Source organism: Gossypium arboreum, chromosome 4 (assembly GCF_025698485.1).
Source record: "Gossypium arboreum isolate Shixiya-1 chromosome 4, ASM2569848v2, whole genome shotgun sequence".
NCBI lineage: Eukaryota > Viridiplantae > Streptophyta > Magnoliopsida > Malvales > Malvaceae > Gossypium > Gossypium arboreum.
In genome coordinates, this window is record NC_069073.1 from 96854056 (window position 1) to 96878834 (window position 24779).

General features: G+C 33.1%; 1 protein-coding gene across 1 annotated transcript; it reads left to right on the forward strand.

The window, feature by feature from the left end:
* Positions 1-18640: 18640 nt before the first annotated feature.
* On the forward strand, positions 18641-22332 carry LOC108458458 (ras-related protein RABC2a). The gene is made up of 6 exons (XM_017757867.2): positions 18641-19127; positions 19228-19296; positions 20509-20574; positions 20997-21118; positions 21475-21603; positions 21957-22332. The coding sequence occupies exons 1-6, from the start codon at positions 18986-18988 to the stop codon at positions 22065-22067; spliced, it is 639 nt and encodes a 212-aa protein (XP_017613356.1). The 5' UTR covers positions 18641-18985; the 3' UTR covers positions 22068-22332.
* The last annotated feature ends 2447 nt before the right edge of the window (positions 22333-24779 follow it).

The window sequence follows — 24779 nt, forward strand, 5'->3', positions numbered from 1 at the left end:
CTCAACTACTTAGTAACTAGGCCTCTTCTTCAATTCTCACTTTATATCCTAGTTTTTTTCATTATCCTGTCTGGGTTCCTCTTTTTTTTTCCAGATCAATTTTTCATCATGTTTCCTAGGTAATTTCTTAGACCCCTTTATATTTCCTTTATCCTTTCCCAAAAATGATCAGAATTAAGCAATGCTATCGTGAAGGTACCAACCATTGTAATGATATCAGCAAGAAGAATTGTAGTGGTTTTAGGGAAGGCGACAGGGTTAGACCCAGTGCTCTGTGGTGAGTGCTCCAATAAAGGCTCCTTTTTTTCGCTACACTGCAACTCAAGGAGAAATGGTTCTCTTTCTAGGCTTTAGAGGGATTTAACTTCCTAACTTTGTCTACGATTTCAACCTTGTTCAACGCGAGTGTCAATCGAGTGACCATTCTAATGGTATTCTCCTCTCTCTTTATCCGTTCAGAGTTGGATTCCATTTACCCTTACATCCCTTCTTTTACTCTGTCCTTAACGAGTATGGGGTCTCACCGGCTTAACTCAGTGGACCTTGGTGCCCTATTTTATCAACTGTAATCTGAAGGGCTAGTCGTCCATCCTTGGCATTTTCTAATGAGTTTACCAATTGAGGTGACTTCTCATAGGTCCTTTGCTAGGTTGGCCCACTTCAGTACTCACTAGGGTCTTGAGCCTATTATCAAAAATTGGGCCTCCAACCTTTACCTCAACAGAAACAAATTTATCTGGGTGAGGTGTAATCTAAAGGGTGGATTTGGGTTTCCAACCCAATAGTCTATTCCTCCCGAATATGTCTGTGGAGGATTAGTTCATTCATTTAAAGTGGGGCCACTCTTTCCTTTTGGAGAGCCTTATTACTTTTAGAAATGTCTTCCATTTCTATCTAGAGAACAATAGCCCAAATGGTTATAGGCTTTCACATTCTAGTATTGAGACTATCTCCCGGGTCCTATACCCCTTTGATAAGGTGTAGCCTTACAATGATATTGATGACCTAATCACTATTTTGGTTGGGAGGAAGGAAGAACCTCCAAATTTTTTTTATTTATATTGTTGGCAATGCGTGCACCACTGGTCCACTCTACCAACAATGGTTGCTGGTAAGTCTCTTAAACAAAGACTTTATTTCTTATATGGCTAATCTCTAACTTTTCTTTGCAAGTTTCATCCAATCATCCACTTTGTCTCCAACCTCGAGAAATATAGACGTGGATGCCATTATGGGAAGAGCATTGAAGTTCGTCGTTGATGCCAACACAAGGGTGTAGGTGGGTGTTAACAACTGTAAGAGGCTAGGACTAAAACGGACTCTCGAAGTACTAAGGAAAGTAGCGGCATAAACTAGTTTGCTGTAAATAGGGCAAAAGACCAGTTGATTTTGAGAGGGATCTTACTCACCTATCCTCTCGTCTCACCCCAAAACTCAAACTTTGTCTATTTCTCCTATGGACATTACCCTTCTTGCATAAAGTCTGCCTGGTGAATTCGCTGTAACAGCCTAATTTTAGCTAAATCAGAATAGTAATTTTGGAACCACAAATCTGAGATCAAAAAATCATTTTTATATTATTTTTGGTGTTTATAGAATGTGATTATGTATGTGTGAAAGTTTAGTGTGATAATTTTATCGTTTAAGTTGTTAATTTTCTAAAGGACTAAATCGCATAAAATGTAAAAGTTACATTCCACTTGTTAAAAGTACTTAATTGCTATGGCTTATTTAATGAAAGGTCCTTATGTTGATTATAAAACATTTGAGACATTATTGGGCTTATATGGACATATGATTAAGTGTTTTTAAATGTTTTATTAAAGGATATTTAGGTAATTTGGTTATTATTATGATAATAAATAAAAACAAAATGAAAACCATTAGTAATATCATTATCTTCAACCGTATATGGAAAAGGAGAAACCCATTTTTAGGGCTTGGGATATTCGGCCATTGCATAATTCAATTGTAAGTCCATTTTAACTCGATTTTTTATGATTTCTATGTTTTTGTGATCGTTACTTTGTGTACTAGCTAGCTCGTACCCTAATTTCTAAATTTTTTGATGATTTTCTCAAATGCCATTGATGAATCCATGAGTTTTATGATGTTTGATGATGAATTATGCAAGCTTAATGTTTGATATACATGTTTTATGAAGTGATTTTTGATAGAAATGTCAATAAGGGATTAAATTAAGAAAAGAGTAAATTGAGGGATTAAATTGTAAAATAAATAAAAAAAATGGGCTACTAGGGACCTATAGAGAATTCAGCCAAGCATGGGTTTTGTCAAATTTTATGAATTTTGTGTATTTATGAAATAGGGACTAAATTGAATAAATGTGTAACTTAAGGGGCTAAAGTGAAAAAAGGCCCAAATATGTATTTGTGGACTAAATTGAATGTGTTGATGAATAAAAGAGTTAATTTTTAATGTATATAGATCAAGAATGAAAGAAAACGGATTTAGATTGGGGAAAATTAAAAGTTTACGAATAGTCGATTCCATTCGTTTATTTCGACTACGAGGTAAGTTCATATGCAAATACATGCTTTTAAATTGAATTACATATGTATTATTTTTTTTTGAATTGCAATAAGTATGAACAACCAACTATGAGAAAGAAACGACAGAATTACGACGTCTGAAAGTCCCGTACGAACCTTAGGAATGCTTAGGATGCAAATGTCATAACATTAGGTTTATCGAGATGAGATTACATGTAAGACCATGTCTGGGACATTGGCATCGTATTCTGATTACGTGACCATTTCTGGGACATTGGCATTATTATGTGATTTCATGTAAGACCACGTCTGGGATGTTGGCATCGATATATGATAACATGTAAGACCATTTCTGGGACATTGGCATCATTATATGATTTCATGTAAGACCACGTCTGGAACATTGGCATCGATATATGATAACTTGTAAGACCATATCTGGGATATGACATTGTATGAGCTTTACGAGATATTTGAGTATCCTTAATGATTCCGAAGGGTTCAACGGGCAAGGTCAAGTCAAGATTGAATATGAGATTGAGTAAGTGATTTAGGTACGTACGAGACTCATACGTGAATTGAAAAAAGTAAGTATTTCATGAATTTACATGTGAATTGGAATGGATGTACCTTGAGAAAGGTTTGTGTATCTAAATGTGTTTAGTTATAATTTTCTTAGTTCATGATAATGATGTCGATTATGGTATAGATTTAATTGCATATGGTTTACTAAGCTTTTAAAGCTTACTTTGTGTGTTCATTCTCTGTTTTATAGATTATCGAAGCTAGCTCGAACTTGGGGATTGTCAAAAAGCATCATCACACTATCTATCAACTAGTTGGCACTTTTAAAGCTTTGTAATTATGGTATATGGCATGTATAGGCTAGTGAGATGTTGATAAGTTTTGAAACATGACTTTAGCCATTAGATTTGGCTTGCAAATGATGTACATGTTGGTGTATGTTTGGCTATTAATTTGGTTTGAGTTATGAAAAGATAAGTATATGTGATGTATATATGTTGACTTATGTTTTGGTATGTGTTATGGTTGTTGATATGGTTTAATGATTTTGGTATATTGTTTTGTTATGAATTTGGTAGAGAATTTAGGTAGTGAAATAGTTGAGTATGAAATGGCATGAAATGTTTGTGAATTGGCATGTTTTGGATGCTTATATTTGTGATGAAATGATACTATTTTGATGGCTAGGTGAGCAAGAGAAAAGGGTGGCAAATTGACTTTGCAAATGGCATATTTTTTTCCACACGGGCAGAGACAAAGGCGTGTGTCTCAGCCGTATGTGACACACGGTCATGTTACACGGCCGTGTGTCCCCTGGGGTACCCTTCGAATTAAAGTTAGTATACCCTACAGTTTTGACACGACCTAGATACACAGGCGTGTCTACTAGCCGTGTGTGGCACATAGGCTGGCACATGGGCGTGTGGTCAGTCATGTGATCTAAGTCACTAACCCCCTTAAATTTCACATGGCCTGGCACACAAGCGTGTCTTTGGTCGTATGGTACAAGTCAGTATGTATGCTCTGTTTTCACACGACATGTGACACGGGCGTGTCTGGTAATCGTGTGAGGTACATGGCCTGTTCACACGGGCGTGCGACCTTTTAAAGCTTGAAAATTTTGTAAGTTTCTCAAAATTTGTGAATGTTATCGGTTTAGTCTCGAACCACTTCTAAGCATGTTTTAAGGTCTTGTAGGACCTTTGAAGGGACAATACGATTGAGATGAATGTATTTTGATATTGAAATGCTTAAATTTATGTGAATGATGTGTATTGATCGGTAATGCCTCTTAACCCTATTCCGATGACGGTAACAAGTTAGGGGTGTTACATTTACTAGTATCAAAGCTATGGTTTAGTCGATTCTAAGACTAATGTAGCGAGTGAGAGTCTAGCTATACATGCCATATATATTAAAATGCGATAGTGTGATGATTCCTGACAATTAAAATGTGTTTTTATATAGCAAATGGATCCCGATCGAGCCGTAGCTGACGATGTTGAAAGTAATGCACCCGCTCCAGCTCAAGGGGCAGTGCAATCTGATTCTAGACTTGTATCTAGTAGCCACGAGGGAGAGACTAAGCAAGCCTTCTTCCAGATGATGAATGAGTGGTTCACGTAGTATATTAGAACTAATCCAGCTACTCCACAGCCTTCATCCCCCACCTAATCCTCCACAAGTCCCTGTTATGCCACAAGCTGTGAATCTAATTCAATTGAGTAATCTTCCGGTTGATAAAATTAGAAAATATGGGGCTGAAGAATTTCATACTACTACTGATGATGACACTGAGAGAGCTGATTTTTGGCTCGAGAATACGATACAAATGTTTGATGAAATTTCGTGTGCTCTTGATAAATGTCTTAAATGTGATGTTTCACTTTTGAAAGATACAGCATATCATTGGTGGAAAACGTTAATATCTATGGTTCCGAAAGAACAAGTCACTTAGGAGTTCTTTCAGACTGAGTTTAGAAAGAAATACATAGTCAAAGATTCATAGATCAGAAACACAAAGAGTTTTTTGAGTTGAAACAGGGTTGTAAGTCTGTTACGAAATACGAACGAGAATTTGTGAGATTAAGTCAATATGCATGAGAGTGTGTCTCGACCAAAGCAATAATGTGTAAAAGATTTGAAGATGATTTGAATAAAGACATAAAGCTATTAGTCGAGATTCTAGAAATAAAAGAGTGTCTGATACTCGTCGAGCAAGCTTGCAAAGCTGAAGAATTTGGGAAAGAAAAAAGAAAAGCTGATTTTAAAGCAGAGATTTGCAAAAAAGATCATCGAGTAAGTCATTTCATTTGGCATCCAAGAAGTTCCGAGATGACTTTAGCCGTTCAAAGGCTACTGCAGGTTATTCTAGATGTGATCAAGACAGACCACCTGTGAGTTCGAAAGCTACCTCAGTAGCTAGTGTTGGTAACATCAGGCCTAACTGCCCCAAGTGCAAACATTGTGGTAAATGACATCCCGGTGACTATAGATTGAATGATTGGGCCTGTTTCAAATGTAAATCATTAGATCACTTCATTCGTGAATTCCTTTAGCTGGTTGAGCAAGAGATGGTGCAAAATACTAGGTCGAGTAACACGGTAGCTCAAGGTAGACCACCTAGAAACACGGGTAATATGAGTAGTAGCTAGAGGGGAACTAAAGACACTGTTATTAGATCTGAGGCTTGTGCACCTGCTAGAGCTTATGCTATTCGCGCTCGCGAAGAAGCTTCATCTCCAAATGTTATTACTGGTACTTTCACTCTCTATGATACTATTGTAATTGCATTGATAGATCCAAGATCGACTCATACTTATGTAGGTGAAACTTTAGTATCCAGTAAGATTTTGCCTGTAGAGTCTACTGAATTTGTGATTAGAGTATCGAACCCCTTAGGTCGGTGTGTTATGGTTGATAATGTATGCAAGAATTGTCTGTTAATGATTCATGATTTTTGTTTTCTGGCTGATCTGATGTTGTTGTTAGTCGACGAATTTAATATAATTCTGAGTATGGATTGGTTAACATTGCATAATGCTATTGCAAACTGAAAACAGAAAACAATTGATTTGAGATGTCAAAATAATGAGATTATCCGGATTGAATCAGATGATTTGAATGGTTTACCAGCAGTGATTTCTTCGATGTTAGCTCAGAGTTATATGAGAAAGGTTTATGAAGCTTACTTTGCTTATATTCTCAACTCTAACATGACTGAAAAGAAGATTGAATCAGTACCAGTTGTGTGTGAATATCTGGATGTATTTCCTGAAGAATTATCAGGTTTGCCATTGATCCAAGAGATAGAGTTTGGTATTGAGTTAATGCCGGGAACAACTTCGATATCAATAGCTCCGTACAAAATGGCACCAACCGAATTGAAAGAGTTGAAAGCTTAATTGCGAGAATTGACTAATAGACGTTTCGCACAACCGAGTTATTCTCCCTGGGGTGCACCAGTTTTATTTGTAAAAAAGAAAGAAGAAACTATAAGATTGTGCATCAACTATCGACAGCTCAATAAAGTGACTATTAAGAATAAATATCCTCTGACCAGAATAGATGATTTGTTTGATCAGCTGAAAGGAGTTACAGTATTTTCAAAGATAGATTTGAGATCAGGTTACTATCATTTGCGAGTTAAAGACTCTGATATGCTAAAAACTACTTTTCGAACGAGGTACGGACATTATGAGTTTTTAGTTATGCCTTTTGGACTAACGAATACACCTACTATTTTTATGGATATAATGAATTGGATCTTTAGAATGTATTTGGACAGATTTGTTGTTGTATTTATAGATGATATTTTGATTTATTCATGAGATGAAACTGATCAAGCTGAGCATTTGAGAATTGTATTACAAATTCTGTGTGATAAGCAATTGTATGCAAAGTTTAGTAAATGTGAGTTCTGGTTACGAGAAGTTGGTTTTCTGTCGAGTATTCGAGTAGATCTGAGTAAAATTTCAGCAATATTGGATTGGAAGCCTCCGAGAAATGTATCCAAAGTTCGAAGATTCCTGGGACTCGCTAGTTATTACAAATGATTCGTAAAAGGTTTCTCAATGATTGCAACTCCGTTGACGAGACTACTTTAGAAAGATGTTAAGTTCGAGTGGTCGGACAAGTGTCAAAAAAGTTTCGATCAGCTGAAAGCTTTATTAACTGAAGCTCCAGTGTTAGTTCAGCTAGAATCGGGTAAAGAATTTGTAATCTATAGTGATGCATTGTTGAATGGTTTGGGCTGTCTTTTGATGCAGGAAGGAAAAGTTATAGCTTATGCGTTGAGACAATCAAAACAGCATGAAAATAATTACCCAACGCACAATTTGGAATTAGCAACTATTGTGTTTGCGTTGAAGATTTGGCGCCACTATCTGTACGGTGAGAAATGTCATGTTTATTCTAATCACAAGAGCTTAAATATTTGATGACTCATATTTGAATCTACGATAGTGAAGGTGGTTAGAATTGTTAAAAGATTACGAGTTAGTGATTAACTACCATTCGGGAAAGGCTAATGTTATTGCTGATGCTTTAAGTCAGAAATCTTTGTTTACTTTACGTACGATGAATACCCAGTTAGCTCTTTCTGATGACGGCTTGATTGTAACTGATTTGAAAGCTAGACTGTTGTTTATACAGCAGATTTATGAAGTTTAGAAAGTTGATAATGAAATGTTAGCAAAACGAGCTTAATGTGATTCGAACTCTAATTCAGAATTTCAAGTTGATTCTAATGACTGTTTAAGATTCAGAGGCCAAATATGTGTTCCTGGAAATTCAGAGTTGATTCAGATGATTTTGAGTAAAGCACATAGTAGTCATTTGTCTGTTCATCTAAGAAGTACGAAAATGTATAATGATCTAAAACGGCTTTATTGGTGGCATGGCATGAAGCGTGATATTTTAGAATTTTTTTCGAAATGTTTAATTTGTCACCAAGTTAAAGCTGAGCATCAGGTACCGTTTGGTTTATTGCAGCCAATTATGATTCCCGAGTGGAAATGGGATAGAATCACTATAGATTTTGTATCGGGTTTGCCCCTATCTCCTAGTAAGAAAGACGCGATATGAGTGATTGTTGATAGATTGACCAAATCAGCTCATTTCATTCTGGTACAAATGAATTATTTGCTCGATAAATTAGCTGAGTTGTATATTTCCGAGGTTGTAAGATTACACGTAGTACCTATTTCTATTGTTTCAGATAGAGATCTGAGATTTACATCGCGTTTTTGGAAGAAATCGCAAGATGCACTGGGTACAAAGCTACACTTTAGTACTACTTTTCATCCGAAAACAGATGGTCAATTCGAGCGAATTATTCAGATACTCGAGGATATGTTAAGATGTTGCATTTTTTAGTACAAAAGTACTTGGGAAAGGTATTTGCCATTGATTGAATTCGTGTATAACAACAATTTTCAATCAAGTATTAAAATGGCACTGTACAAAGCTTTTTACCGTCGAAAATTTCGAACACCTTTGTATTGGACTGAGCTAAAAGAGAATAAGATTCATGAAGTTGATCTAATTAGAAAGACTAAAGAAAAAGTGAAAGTGATCCACGATAGTTTGAAAGCAGCATCGGATCGACAGAAGTCTTACACAGACTTGAAAAGAAAAGATATTGAATTTCAGATCAGGGATAAGGATTCTTGAAAGTATCTCCGTGGAAGAAAATATTTCATTTTAGCAAAAGAGGCAAGTTAAGTCCGAGATGTATCGGGCCGTATGATATTATCGAGCATATTGGACCGATTGTTTATAGATTATTGTTGCCACTTGAGTTAAAAAATATCTATAATTTATTTCATGTATCGATGCTTCAACGTTACAGATTAGATCCCTCGCATGTGATTTTTCCCTATGAGATTGAGATTCAACCTGATATGACATACAAAGAGGAATCAATCCGAGTTTTAGATCACGAGGTTAAAGAATTGAGAAATAAGAAAATTTCATTGGTGAAAGTCTTATGGCATCGACATAGGATCGAAGAAGTTATGTGGGAGCCCAAAGATGCTATGAGAGAGAAATATCCAAACTTATTCACGGTAAGATTTTTAGGGACGAAAATCCTAAGGGGGAGAGTTGTAATAGCCCGATTTTAGCTAAATCAAAATAGTGGTTTTAGAATCACAAATATGAGATCGAAAAATTATTTTAATATTATTTTTGGTGTTTACAGCACGTGATTATGTATGTGTGAAAGTTTCGTGTGATAATTTTATCATTTAAGTTGTTAATTTTACTAAAGGACTAAATCGTGTAAAATGCAAAAGTTACATTCCACTTGTTAAAATTACTTAATTGCTATGGATTATTTAATTAAAGGTCCTTATGTTGATATTAAACCATTTGAGACATTAGTGGACTTATATGGACATATGATTAAGTGTTTTTAAATGTTTTATTAAAGGATATTTAGGTAATTTGGTTATTATTATGATAATAAATAAAAACAAAATGAAAACCATTAGTAATATCATCATCTTCAACCGTGTACAGCAAAGAAGAAAACCATTTTTAGGGCTTGGGAAATTTGGCCATTGCATAATTTAATCGTAAGTCCATCTTGACTCGGTTTTTGATGATTTCTATATTTTTGTGATCATTACTTTGTGTACTAGCTAGCCCGGCCCTAATTTTTGAAATTGTTGATGATTTTGTGAAATTTCATTAATGAATCCATGAGTTTTATGATGTTTGATGATGAATTATGCAAGCTTAATGTTTGATATACATGTTTTATAAAGTGATTTTTGACAAAAATGTCAATTAGGGATTAAATTAAGAAAAGTTTAAATTGAGGGGTTAAATTGTAAAATAAAAAAAAATATGGGTTGCTAGGGACCTATAGATAATTCGGCCAAGCATGGGTTTTGTCAAATTTATGAGTTTTGTGTATTTATGAAATAGGGACTAAATTGAATAAATGTGTAACTTAGGGGGATAAAGTGCAAAAATGCCCAAATATGTATTTGTGGACTAAATTGAATGTGTTGTTGAATAAAAGAGTTAATTTTGAATGTATATAGATCAAGAACAAAAGAAAACGGATTTAGATCGGGGAAAATCAAAAGTTGACGAATAGTCGATTCCGTTCATTTGTTCTGACTACGAGGTAAGTTCATATGCAAGTACATGCTTTTAAATTGAATTACATATGTATTATTTTTCATTGAATTTAAATGAGTATGAATGAGCAACTACGAGTAAGAAACGATAGAGTTACAACGTCTAAAAGTCCCGTATGAACCTTAGGAATGCTTAGGATGCAAATGCCATGACATTAGGTTTATCGAGATTGGATTACATGTAAGACCAGGTCTGGGACATTGGCATTGTATTGTGATTATGTGTAAGACCATGTCTGGGACATTGGCATCGTTATATGATTTCGTGTAAGACCATGTCTGGGACGTTGGCATCGATATATGATAACATGTAAGACCATATTTGGGATATGGCATTGTATGAGCTCTACGAGATATCTGAGTATCCTTAGTGATTCTGAAGAGTTCAACGGGTAAGGTCAAGTCAAGATTAAATATGAGATTGAGTAAGTGATTCAGGCACATACGAAAGTCATATGTGAATTGAAAAGAATAAGTATTTGATGAATTTACATATAAATTGGAATGAATGTACCTTGAGAAAGGTTTGTGTATCTAAATGTGTTTAGTTATAATTTGATTAGATCATGAGAATTATGTCGATTATGGTATAGATTTAATTGCATATGGCTTACTAAGCTTTTAAAGCTTACTTTGTGTGTTCATTCTCTATTTTATGGATTATCGAAGCTAGCTTGAACTTGGGGATTGTCAAAAAGCATCATCACACTATCTATCAACTAGTTGGTACTTTTGAAGCTTTGTAATTATGGTATATGGCATATATAGGCTAGTGAGATGTTGATAAGTTTTGAAACATGACTTTAGCTATGAGATTTGGCTTGCAAATGATGTACATATTGGTGTATGTTTGGCTATTAATTTGGTTTGAGTTATGAAATGATAAGTATATGTGATGTATATATGTTGTCTTGTGTTTTGGTATGTGTTATGGTTGTTGATATGGTTTAATGATCTTGGTATATTGTTTTGTTATGAATTTGGTTAAGAATTTAAGTAGTGAAATAGTTGATTATGAAATGGAATGAAATGTTTGTGAATTGGCATGTTTTGGATGCTTATATTTGTGTTGAAATGGTACTATTTTGATGGCTAGGTGAGCATGAGAAAAGGGTGGCAAATTGGCTTTGCAAATGGCCTATTTTTGTCTACATGGGTGTGTGTCTTAGTCGTGTGCAACACACGGTCATGTTACACGACCGTGTGTCCTCTAGGGTACCCTTCGAATTAAAGTCAGTATACCTTACAGTTTTGACACGGCCTAGACACAAGGGTGTGTCTACTAGTTGTTTGTGGCACACGTGCTGGCACAGGGGCGTGTGGTTGGTCGTGTGACCTAAGTTAGTAAACCCTTTAAATTTCACACGGCCTGGCACACAGGCGTGTTTTCGACTGTGTGGTACAGGTCAATATGTATGCTCTCTTTTCACACGGCATGTGGCACGGGTGTGTCTGGTAACCGTGTGATGCACACAGCCTGTTCACACGGGCATGTGACCTCTTAAAGTTTGAAAATTTTGTAAGTTTCTCAAAATTTGTGAATGTTATCGGTTTAGTCCCGAACCACTTCTAAGCATGTTTTAAGGTCTTGTAAGACCTTAAAAAGGACAATATGATTGAGATGAATATATTTTGATATTGAAATGCATAAATTTATGTGAATGATGTGTATTGATTGGTAATGCCTCTTAACCCTATTTCGACAACGGATACGGATTAGGGGTGTTACATTCGCCCCTTGAACTGCCCCTTTTTAACCACTACCTCTCTATCCTAGTCCAAGGAAACCTCTCACTTCTTCTAGCAGAACATCAATTTTGCTCCCCTAGTAGGGTCATTTTTCTACAAGTCAGCCTCCTTTCTTCCCAACTGAGATTAGCCAATACCAGGAGACAGGTCCTGAAAGAATATACTCGGACCTATTCTTTCGAAGCTCAAAAACCAACTCTCTTGAAGTCGCTAGACTCCTACCAAATCATGATTGAGGAATCTTGTTTGATTGGTTGTGCCCTCCGTGACTGATGTCACAAGAGCGAGACAAAACGGGCTTAATTAGAGGTGGCCCTAGCATCTCAAAATCAAAAACTAGTTTAAATTCACCAAGCGTAGGAGATTGCAGCTCGTTAGGCTTAAGAATTCGCAGAATCTCCCTCCAGTTGGGAGTCCAAGCACAACTTATTAAAAATGGAGCTTGAGAGTAGGGCTCGTCCATTGGAATATCAAATCAAGGTGCAAGAGGAGCACCACTTGTTGCACCTAGAGATAATCTAAAAGGAAAATAGTGAAGCCTTGGAGCAATACAAAGCAAGGACTGTGGTGAGGATCACAGATTATTTTCCCAAGCTGAGGTTCGATTACAACCTTCATGCCCAAGTTGTCGTGGACCTCTTTGATATTAGTCATGTGGACTTAAACTATCTGTGCCAGTTTATCAACGAAAATCCAAACTTTGACGAGATGAATCCTTCTGGTGCTAAATGGAAAGAATTTTAGAAGAAATGGAAAGATTATGACTGTTTTTTATTCCCATCCAATCTTGAGCCCTCTACTCCTGCTTCAATAGAGGAGATTATTGTGAGGAGGAGGAAAACACAGAAGATACGACTGATTTACCTACTGAGGATCATATTTGATTGCTTCTTTTGTAGTACTAGTTTTCTTTATCGTAATAAAAATTTTCATTCCTTTTCTTTCACATATTATATTTTTTCTATCATTTTTACTATAATCCACTAGTTCTGTACATATCTTTGTCATGCTTACCATCTTCTATCTCTTTTCGATGAACTAAGCCAAATCTAATATAATCATTTGTATAGGGCCTATCTCGTAACTCCTATGTCTAGAGGGTTGACTAAATCAAAACTCTGATACCATTAAATTTGTAACACCCTCTACTCGACTCGTTCGTCAGGTCCAAATATCTGATGTCACAATAACTCAAATGACTTAACCAAATTTCTTTTTTAAATTAAATTATATTCATAATAAACTTATATTAACTAATGATACAACCTTAAACCTTCACTTTCATAATAAATTACAAATCTATTTGGACCAAGGCTCGAAAATGTAAAATGACAGCTACAACCCTAAGGTAGAGCCTCTATGGGTAACCCTATGTACACATGCAAGCTTCCATAAACCACTTTGCTTTTAGCGTAGTCTATTTGGTCCTTCTCGAGGTCTTTATCCTTAATCAATCTATGTGTAAGTAGAAAACTTATAAGTTCAAGCGAACTTAGTGAAATCTACTTAGGGAATTTATGAAGAAACATGGAAGCATTCAAATCAGATTTTCACTCCTTGATAATCACATGTAACATTACTAACGGTCTACGTTTGGCAACTACTCAAGTGATTTCTATGTTTGTCTTTCCCATATTTCTCCGCCCTTACAGCATTAAAACATTAAGGCTCACTAGAGATGCAAATACCCTTACTCTTGTTTAAATATCCCCATAGAAAGCTTTCTAATCATAGACAGTTCCTACCTTGGAAACTCAACAACATCATTTCTCTTCTCCTTAGTTAGATTTGACCTTTATTTTTCCTTATCTTTCGGCGAACCTTACTGGCCAACCAGTCCTGCCTTACACTTCTTCTTAAAAGGACCCGGTTCAGGCTATCATACCTTTTAGTTGGGATTTTCCATCATTTTAATAGATGTATAAGACTGTGTTCTAGTGTAGACTTAACCATGACTGTTTACTTTGTATAGGATCTGTAAATTCCATCATAGACCAATGTTTGCTCCTACTACGGATACTCATTTTTATCTAATGAGCCTCATCTCTTTCTACGGATACTAGTGTCACTCATCATTCTTGTACTTGGTCACACCAACTTATTTTTTTATATGACTTATCACTCCAATTACCCGTGAACTCTACTCTTACCCTTGTCATTCTTCGTGAACTACGGGTTTCCAATTGTAGTCCCCATGTCTTTACGCCATGTTGGACTTCCCATGTTGCTATTCCAAGAGGCTACCCCGTGTTTTGTGTCCCGGCAGACTATCCCATGTTTAATGACTCATCAGACTATATTGGTTGTCATAGCCTGACTACAGTCTTATATCCCGAATTCCCCATGTTTACTATCCTGGTGGACTACCCTATGTTTAACGTCTCGTTGGACTATCCCTGATGTCGTAGTGTCCTTCAACTATGGTCTTACATAGTATAACCCCATTTTTAATGTCCCGACAGGCTATTGAAGGATGCTCTAACATCTTTCAAACGTGGTTTTAATCTTGTTTAGCCATATTGGCATGCTTTCACATAATCCCGTAGCATTTTTCAACCATGGTCGTACTCGTTTTTATCATGATGCTATAACATCTTTCAGTTATAGTCTTACTCAATTTAGGAGTATAGCATTTAATTGGTTCCATAGCCTAGCCATGATCTTTATTATGTACCATTCCTTTCGTATTCCTTCCATTCCTCCATTTCACTATTCTCATACCTTGATGTTCAAATGACGTAGTGTCCCCTCTATAAGGCTCGGAGCTTCGCTCATCATGAGTGTACACAACAACACTGTATGGCAGTATATAATAGAATCATCCCTTTTTCTCATTCCTAACTTCGCCTAACCCATAGTTAGTTACCCTTCTCATACCATGAATACACTAATCATACATACCATACATATAAATATATTACTCCAAACAATCATCTACTAACATTATCAATATTTATATGACAATTTCTCATAGCAACATTTAGCATCCAAAAGACAGAATACAGACACTAACATTGTTTCCTTACCCTTAACAGCTTAGCTAGTCTAAATGCGAGAGCCTCCTTTGCCATGGCAGCTAAGCACGACAACCATGTTTTGGTTAAACCAACAATAGTAAATTCTTAAAAACCTAGAACATTAAATTATAAAGAAGCTCCAAGAATCTTATTCTAATTCTTTCTTTATTTCTTAAACACAGAGGCAGATGAGGAAACTTATCAGTTTCTCCAAAACCTCATTACTAGCCTTAAGCCCACACTTCTGTTGCTGAATATAGAGCTTTCTTCATCCGTATCCCCTCCTTCTTCAAGACATCTGAAGAAGATGTTATGAGAGGATAAAATTTTTATCAACAGAATTCAAAAAATTTTGCCTCCAACCATGCCTTATATATACTCCTTAGGCATGATTCTCATTGGTCATTTCCACTATCCATTCTTGATCATTTTGTCTCCCACTTTGGAACCAGTCAGTTCCATCCTAACCCAACCAGCATTGGAATCCAACTAATCAATATTTGACCTCTTAAATTTTTAAATTACTCGTTGAGGTCCCAGAATTCGTCAGTCCTCTCGATTTAGTCCTAGCTTCCTAAATTTTGAGTTAATAATGATATTCAGGTGTTACAGTTGGACATAGTTAGGTTGCAAGCAACTCTTGTTGCTAAGTTATTTGGCGATCAGATGTTACTCAAAAAGTGAGACATTTTTATGAGTGCTTGCCTAAGATAGGCTTTTAACAAACTCGAAAAGCTGCCGATGGGGAATGAGGATGAATGTTACTTATACTATGTGTAGTGTAACTCAAGAAAACTCTTTACAGATAGTAAGGGACTGCATGGTCACTTCTTGGGTACGGAAAAGGTTAGTTCCTCTATATTCTCAATGAATTTTCTTTGATTCTAAATTTGGAAGCTGGTTATCTAGTAATCTTGCAAACTCTGAGATTGATGAAATTGTGGGAGTGCACTGGAATACTTTATTTGCTATGGCCTGTTGAAATCTTTAGGAATAGAGAAATGAGTTCATTTTTCGGAGGCCCTCTTGTTCATCTATTGATATTATCAATCACAGTATCAGCTAGGCCCAACATGTTAAGGATAATGTGCTTGCTAAACTAACTATTAAACCAAATGCTTAGATTTAAGTTGGGTGGAAGCTGCCACCTACGGGATGGGTGAAAATAAATGCTGATGATGCGATGATTAATTATGGATCGGATGCTACTACAGCAATCATTATTCGGGATGATGATGGTATGTGGCAGATAGGCTATAGTCGGAGATTTGGAGGATAAACTTTGGGTGATTTATAACAGTCTCTTGATTGCTTGGAATAAAGGATATAGGGGAGTGATGCTAGAAACTGATAGTGTGAAGGTTGTTAAATAGATTGATGCAGGTGAAGGAGAGTATAGTCATGAACCTTTATTAAACTGCATTAGAAATCTTAGCAGCAGAGATTGGGAATTGAAAATCTTCCATATATACAAGGAAGCCAATTATGTTGTAAATTGCTTATGAAAGATGTCAGTAGAAGATGATTTTGTGCTACAAGAGTGGATACAACCGCCCGACAACATATTGTCTGCTTTGCTAGGTGACCTGTTGGGAGTCACTACAGGCAGATTGTGTTCTTCATGATATTAGTTGTTGATGATTAGCTTTGTTCATTTACCAAAAAAAAAAAAAACTTAACAACCAGTGTTATAAGGTTACTACATGTCATTGTTTTTGTTATTTTTGAATTCTTAATATAATATTGTTACACATAGTACCTTCACCAGAATATAGCTCCACCAACACACCTATATCAAGGGTACTATTCAATCAAAGCTTACGGAACACGAGAGTCACCACCTCTTATAGTCAAATTACACCAATGGGATTATCATCGTTGTTTACCTACATACCTTACAACCTCATCAATGTTACATCGCTCATCTAACTAAAACCCTTGAAGGGATCAATGGGCTAGCAAGAGGTTGCCACGTCTTTCCTTAATAGGTCCACTTTTATATAAAATCCTTTTCACCTCTATGATGAACACATACAACCTTGTCTCTCTCTTTCTCTCTATCCATGTTCCTATCTTCTTTTACTTCTGAACACTCAACTTACCTACCATCTATCACAATCGTCATATGGCTCTCCGCCCCTCTAAGATGAACTAAGCTCCTTTCTCTATTGTCATCTCTTTCATGCCGATTATTTAGTTCAACATATATAATAATGCACAGCTAAGGATGGTAACCTAGTGCCACAACTCAACCTTGTTCCGAATTTTATACCTTGTGTTTCAAACGCATTTAAAAAAAATAAAAATTCACCCTAGTGTGGTTGGATTGAGTCCGAATGTTAGATTCAAATATTTTACCGTCAGTATAAAAATTTAAGAACTTCTCTTACAAATTCTTTTTAATACCAATGAATAGAAACAAATTTCTAATAATATATTGTATGCTAGCTGTTTATAATGATTATATCATTCATGAAGTAAAATCAAATTTCGAAATTTGAAATTAAGCTTCCTTTAGGACCAATGCTATTATAATTGTTATTGTATTTATTAGATAAAATGTAAAATTTCTTTCTTCCTTTCTTTTCGTAAAATTGAAAACAAATTCTTGAGTTTTATAATAAATTCTAAAATGAAAGTATTGGAGAACCAAACCCTGAATGTTTAATTGCCAATTTGGTGACTAAATATTAAAATTGATAAATTCATGTTGGAATTTAAAATTGTTACAATAAATTAAATTCAACGATAATATAAATATGTTTTTCAAAGAAACAACGATGATGGCAATATGATGCATGATATAACAGGAAAAAATTATTATTGAAAATTTTGAATAATAAATATTAATATATTATTTTCTAAAACACAATTTTAATTATAATCAGTATTAATAACACTCAATTTGTATTTAATAATTATACATAAAATCAATTATTAATATTTTTGTTTATATAATTTTACATAAATTTGTTTATGAGAAAATATTCGTTACATCATAAGTGAAATTTAAAATTTTCACAAGGCGTATGATATAGTAAAAATTTTAAAAATAAACATATAAAAAATGAAAGCATAGCAAATTTGTTTATTAGTGTTATTTTTATACAATATTGAGGGTAGAAGATAAAAGTTATATAATTTGACAAAAATTTTAACTAGAGCTGAGCTCTATTCAAACTTAACATATTAGTGTTTTATTTAATTTTTAACTATTTATGTTTTTGATAAAATATATTTTTAACTATTTATTGATAATATAATATTTTTTGGATGGAAGCAATCATCAAAAAAAATTAAAGAACTAAAATCAAGTTATATCACTATACCTACATAAATCTTAAAAGTTTCCTTCAGATTTACAAACAATGTTGAATATAATATCAATCACTTGAATCTACACAAATTTTATCATTAAAAAATGACTTACTTGAAAATTATATTTCTAAATATAACAAATTATCAATAAAATTATATTAAAAAGTTATTTTAGCATTATCTATTTCTTGCACACAATTTCGTTTTGTCCCAAAGTAATTAAGGCATAAATCTTTGATTGTCCCAAGAAAGCACCTCTCTACCAGACGGTTGGAGCGTGCAAAACACTCTCAGTTATTCCCGCGTGCCACGTGGGTACAATTCCTACATAATAGTAATAATAATAAAATAAAAATAAAAACAAAAAAGGGAAAAGAATAACGTTGGTGTCAGTTGTGTTGTGTTCCACAGTTAGCCGTTTTCTTTTAGCTTCTCTCTCAAACAAAGCATTCATTCGCTTCGCTCTTTCCTTTTCCTTTTCCTTTTCCTTTGTTTTCCTCTTTTAAAAACAAAAAAAAATCTTCCCTTATTTTTTTATTTTTTCCTTTATATATATTAACTTTCTTTTTCACTGTACTTTTGATAGAAAGAAGCCATTCATTTCCTCACCCAAGGTTTTCTTTTTTTCTTTTTCTTTTTCTTTTTTTGAGATCATCATTGGATACAACAGATACCTTGAAAAAGAAGTGGAAGAGTTAATAGAAAATTTGAAATGGGATCATCTTCAGGGCAAAGTAGCGGAAGCTATGATCTTTCATTCAAGATCTTGTTGATCGGAGACTCTGGTGTCGGCAAGAGTAGTTTGCTTGTTAGCTTCATTTCAGCTTCGGCGGAAGATCTAGCTCCCACCATTGGTCCGATTTTCTCTCTCTTTTTTTCATTCATTTTTTCAATCCTGGATCTTTGATTAGTAAAAAATATGATTTGGGTTTTTGCTTAAATCTAATGCTTTAGGTGTGGATTTTAAGATCAAGCTGTTATCTGTTGGTGGCAAGAGATTAAAGCTTACCATTTGGGATACTGGTACGAAATTCATGCTAATATTGTTTTTATTTTTCATTTTAGTCTTCCAGTCTCAAATTAGATTTCTTTGTCAAAATCATTCAGTGTCTAATTGAAGTCAGTTGACTGTTTTCCATTTTACATTGGAGAGAGCTCACTTTTACCGACTTAATAGTATAAATTATAAAAATATTTTATAGTTAGTTTTATTTGCCTCATTTTACATTTTAGTCACTTATATTTAAAATGTTATGTTTTAGTAACTTATGTTATTATTTTGTTACGTCTATTATCTCTCTAACGGTAATATTACGTGGCACTCTAATTAAATATTACTGAATCTGCTAATACATACTTCTTCCGGACGAAGTATGTATTAGCAAATTCACTAATATGATTATATATATATATATTTACGCATATATCACATTACCAAAACAAAATTTTAAATACTTATACCTAATAAAACATGTTTCTCATTACAATAATAGTATTTTCTAAATAACATATTGTTTTATAATTTTATTTCTTATTTAATATTTTAATTTAATTTTAATAATGCATACTTTATCCGGATGAAGTATGTATTGACAGATTTAGTAATATCTAGTTTAACTGACACGTAAGATTACCGTTAGGGAGATAACAGAACTTAACGGAAGAGTGATTATTTCGTAACAAAATAATAACATAAGTGACTAAAACGTAACATTTAAAACATAAGTGACTAAAACGTAACATGAGGCAAACAAAAGTGACTATTTTTTGTAGTGACTAAAATTAGATTTCTTTGTCAAAATCATTCAGTGTCTAATTGAAGTCAGTTGACTGTTTTCCATTTTACATTGGAGAGAGCTCACTTTTACCGACTTAATATGTTCATTAATACATTAGTATGACATTAGCATCGTTGAAGTGTTTTTGTTAATGTGTTTTGATCTGCTATGGTTTTTCATGGCCCCAATTCTTCACTCTGCAATATCATCAAAATTTTCAGAAAATATATGTGAAATCATTCATGGTGAAAAGAGGTATACAATTGATAATATATTAATTTGTTAAAATGAGTTTCTGGGTTTTAACTTTGTTGTTAGCTTGATGTTGCTTCTTTAATCTTTTATTAGCTGTCCACTCTTTTTTTTTTTTCATTTCTTCATGAAAGCACATTGAAATAATTGTCTTGCAACGTGGAGAAATCATGATTTATTTGTGAAACCAATATGCTTCTTGTAGCTGGACAGGAAAGGTTCAGAACCTTAACAAGCTCTTACTACCGGGGCGCCCAAGGGATCATTCTTGGTAAGTTCATGTTTCCGGCGTTATTCTACTTTCTTGATTTTGTTCAATGGAGCCTATCACCGGTTTCATCTCGCGAATTTCAGCTATCTGATATCATAGCAAAACGGTTTCTTAATCATGTGGCTGATAATAAGGTTAGTTTGATGATGCTTTTCTTCTTGGACTGGTCAAGAAGATGCATTGTGGCTTGATGGAGCTCTACTTTCTGCAATTTCATGCAGTTTTTATTTATGGCACATTTGCATTTGGTTCATCATTTCAAAATGGTGGACTGGATCCTAAAATTTATATTCTCGTCCCGAATAAATTATCAACTGCGATTCTTGTCGATTCCGTTCAAGGGGTTGTGGTAAATATTATATGGTTTGCTCTTGAATTAAATTGGCATAATTGTTTGACTTATTTCTTGGCTTTGGTTATAGTTTATGATGTAACACGGAGAGAGACCTTCACAAATTTGTCTGATGTTTGGGCCAAAGAAGTGGAGCTTTTCTCTACCAATCAGGACTGTGTCAAGATGCTTGTTGGAAATAAAGTTGACAGAGTAAGCCTAGTGTCCTTCAAATCCTTTAGAACTAAAATTTGAAGATAAATCAACTCCATTCACGCGTATCCATTGAAAAGGTCAAGGATAGATTAGTTTGTTGTGAAGAGACAATTTCACACTCTTGTGGGACAAAGCTCCTTCATGTTGAAACCTCATGGAACAAAGATGCGAAGAAAAATTTTACCAGTCATAAAGGGGCCATTGCACCCATTAATACTATAAGCTGCTTTGCCTATCGTGTTATCCCCTATAGTCTTTGATATTGCGTTTCTCTTTACTTGAGGACTTATTTTTGAATCATTTTCTGTTAATTTATAGTCTTCTTCATTGTATCTCATTTGATTACATTTCAGGATTCCGAAAGGGCTGTAACTAGAGAAGAAGGCGTTGCACTTGCAAAAGAGCTTGGATCCATGTTTCTTGAATGCAGTGCTAAAACAAGAGAAAACGTGGAGCAATGCTTTGAGGAGCTTGCATTGAAGGTAATTTGTTTCTATATGTATATAAACAGCAGTTTTGTTCTTCAAATTTCCAGTAATATATACAACTATTTGCGCGTGGGTCAGTTCAAAAACTTTAACTATGCAGTGGGGTTATGTTATATATACATCAATCATTAAGAATTGTAGTTTCTTAACTTTTGAACAGACACAATGATTCTTCATGAATCATGATGATATCAATACGATGTGAATTTATCCAATTCTTTCCAACTGTTGCTATATTACATAGGACAAAGCTGGTACCATGAACAAAGAACCTTTGAATGAGGGTGAAAAAAATAAGAATGGCATAATCTCGTCTTGGTTCTGACCAGTTATGGATTTTCTTACAGATAATGGAAATTCCAAGTCTTTTGGAAGAAGGGTCTTCTGTAGGAAAGAGAAACATGTTAAAGCAGAAGTCAGAGTACCAGGCTTCTCCCGGCGGTGGTTGTTGCTCTTAAATTGCAGCGATATTTGAGTTGTTTTAACATGAAGCCATGTTTGGTGGCTTTAAGCTTCTACCTTAACTGGTTGTGAACAGATTATGTATATGATTTATTGGGTTTCCTATAGTGCTGTTTGCCATAGATTATTGTATCATTACCACTGGAATTTAACTTGTGTAAATTTGTTTGCCTTCTGCTTTTGTCTTGATTAAGTTTTAGTTTGTATTAAAAATCAGATTGATTGTCCTTCATTGATTAATTTGAGTAGATATTGTTTAAACCTTGATGTGATCCATTATTTTAAATTAGAAAATTATAAATTTTTATTTTTCTAGCGATGTAAAATTATCCATTAAATTTTATAATTAACATTTCTTTTTTAATTGATAAAAAACTCATTCATTTAATCTTTATTAACACATTGTTGATCTTACATAAGATTTTATCAATTTTAGTTTTGAGAAACTACAGCGGGGTTTGAATAGTTTTCTCTTTTTTTTTTTTAACATCATTAACCTTTCAGATTAAACTATGTAATAGAATGATAATTTAAGTATCAAAATGAAAATAAAAATAATACGATATATATAGTTCAAGGATCAAATCATGAAAAAACTTAAAAATAATTCTAGAATCTTTAGAGTCGTATGATTTTGGTAGTATATATAGAATTACTTATGTGGAATTGAAGTGGGATATTGAATTTGATAAAGAAGAATAGTTCTCCCTCTGAAGCTTTTCCCTTTTGTTACACAATCTTGTGGAAGCCCTAAACTTTCGAATAGATTATAATGAGTATAGTAAAGAGAAATTCAACTGTTTATTTAATAGATCTATCAAATAATTGAATAGACGGATAAGATTTAATTTATTATTAAAGTAAATAATTTAAACTGTACCACTTAATTTAGCCTGCTAAAATTTTAATCGCCAGGCATAAGCTTCTATGTTAATATATTGTTATTAAATCAAGTATGCCATTTCTTTGGATTTTGTATACTGTTGTTTAGACTTGAATGTCCGTTTGAAATTTAAGAAGATTTGAGCAAAAATATTAGACTTAAAAAATGAGTTTAGATAAAAAATTAGACCCGTTTAAAATATAGTTCAGGCTCATGCTTGAACATTTAAGGCCTAAGCACGGCCCAACCAATTTATTTTTAAGTTTATACTACTTTATATTATGTTATTTTTATATATTAAGTAATTTATAATACAATAAACTCATATCTTAAGTTGAGTTGAGTTTAAGCAAATATAAAATATATTAAAATTATGTTTAGGGCGGATGTGGATATCAGCACCACTATTTGTAATGGAGTGGCTACAACCAAAGTTTATTGTATCATTGCTGCCCAAATTAATTGTACTTTAGAATATAAGTTGATTTCTTCATTGGTTAGATAAGTATGGTCAATTTTATCTGATGTAACTTGTGAAAATGCATTTTATACATAAAAGCATTTTCATAAACACATTAATTATATGGTTAAATATTGATGTTTTTATGCTTATGGCCCAAAATTTATTCTTAATTTTAACATTTTAGGTTTTTCTATTCATGTGGTTTAAAGCTTTTTATTTTAATTTTGTTTCAAGCTTTTTCTTATTTTAATTTTTACTTTTTAATTAAATCTTTTAATTAATTCAACTTATATTGTTTCAATATTTTCTTAAAATTTATTTTTAATTCATATTTTATTAATAAATATTTTATTTATATAAAAATAATAATAATATGTAATTATATAATGAAATATATATTTATTTATCATTATGCTAAATATATTTTAATTAATAATTTCTTTATTTATAGAAATAAAATAATAATTATGTAATTATATAATTCAAAATTTATATTTTTGTATATATCATTATGGTAAATATATTTTATTTTTAAAAACATAAACTAATTTTTAATATATTTTCTTGATTTATAATTTTATATGTACAATATTTATTTTTTCACCTACATTAGGGTATGGTAAATTCTAATATTATAAAATCACTTATTTATTTCAAATACCATTAGTTTTAGTAAATATAATTTTTTTATGTTAAATATTTATTTTCCATCCTAACCTACAATGTAGTGTAAAATATAATGATATTTGAAATAATTAATTAAAATATTTTACATATAAAAATAAATATTTACTAAAAATAATATTTTTGAAATAAATAAATAATTTTATAATATTATAATTTGTGGCTATGTAGGTGAAAAAATAAATATTTCACATGTAAAAATTATGAATTAAGAAAATATATTAAAATTAGTTGATGTTTTTAAAATAAAATATATTTAACACAATAATATATATAATATTTTTAATTACGTAGTTATTATTTTATTTCTACAAATAAAAGAGTTATTAATTAAAATTTTAAAAAACTTGAAAACAACACATTTATAAACTAAAACATAAATTAAAGATAAAAATTAAAATTAAAAATTAAAATCTTGAAACAATATGAATTGAATTAATTAAAAATATTAATTGAAAATTGAAAATTAAAAAAAGCCTTAAACAAAATTAAAATAAAAAGTTTCAAACAACATGAATCAAAAAAATCCAAAATGCTAAAGGCAAGAATCAATCTTGAACTGAAAGTTCATAAGCACTAATGGCTTAACCAACGAACCAGAGATGTGACATGTTAATAGAAAACACTTCTAAAAAACGTGCGCCCATAAAACACTTTCAAGCCACTTAAAAAAATCGA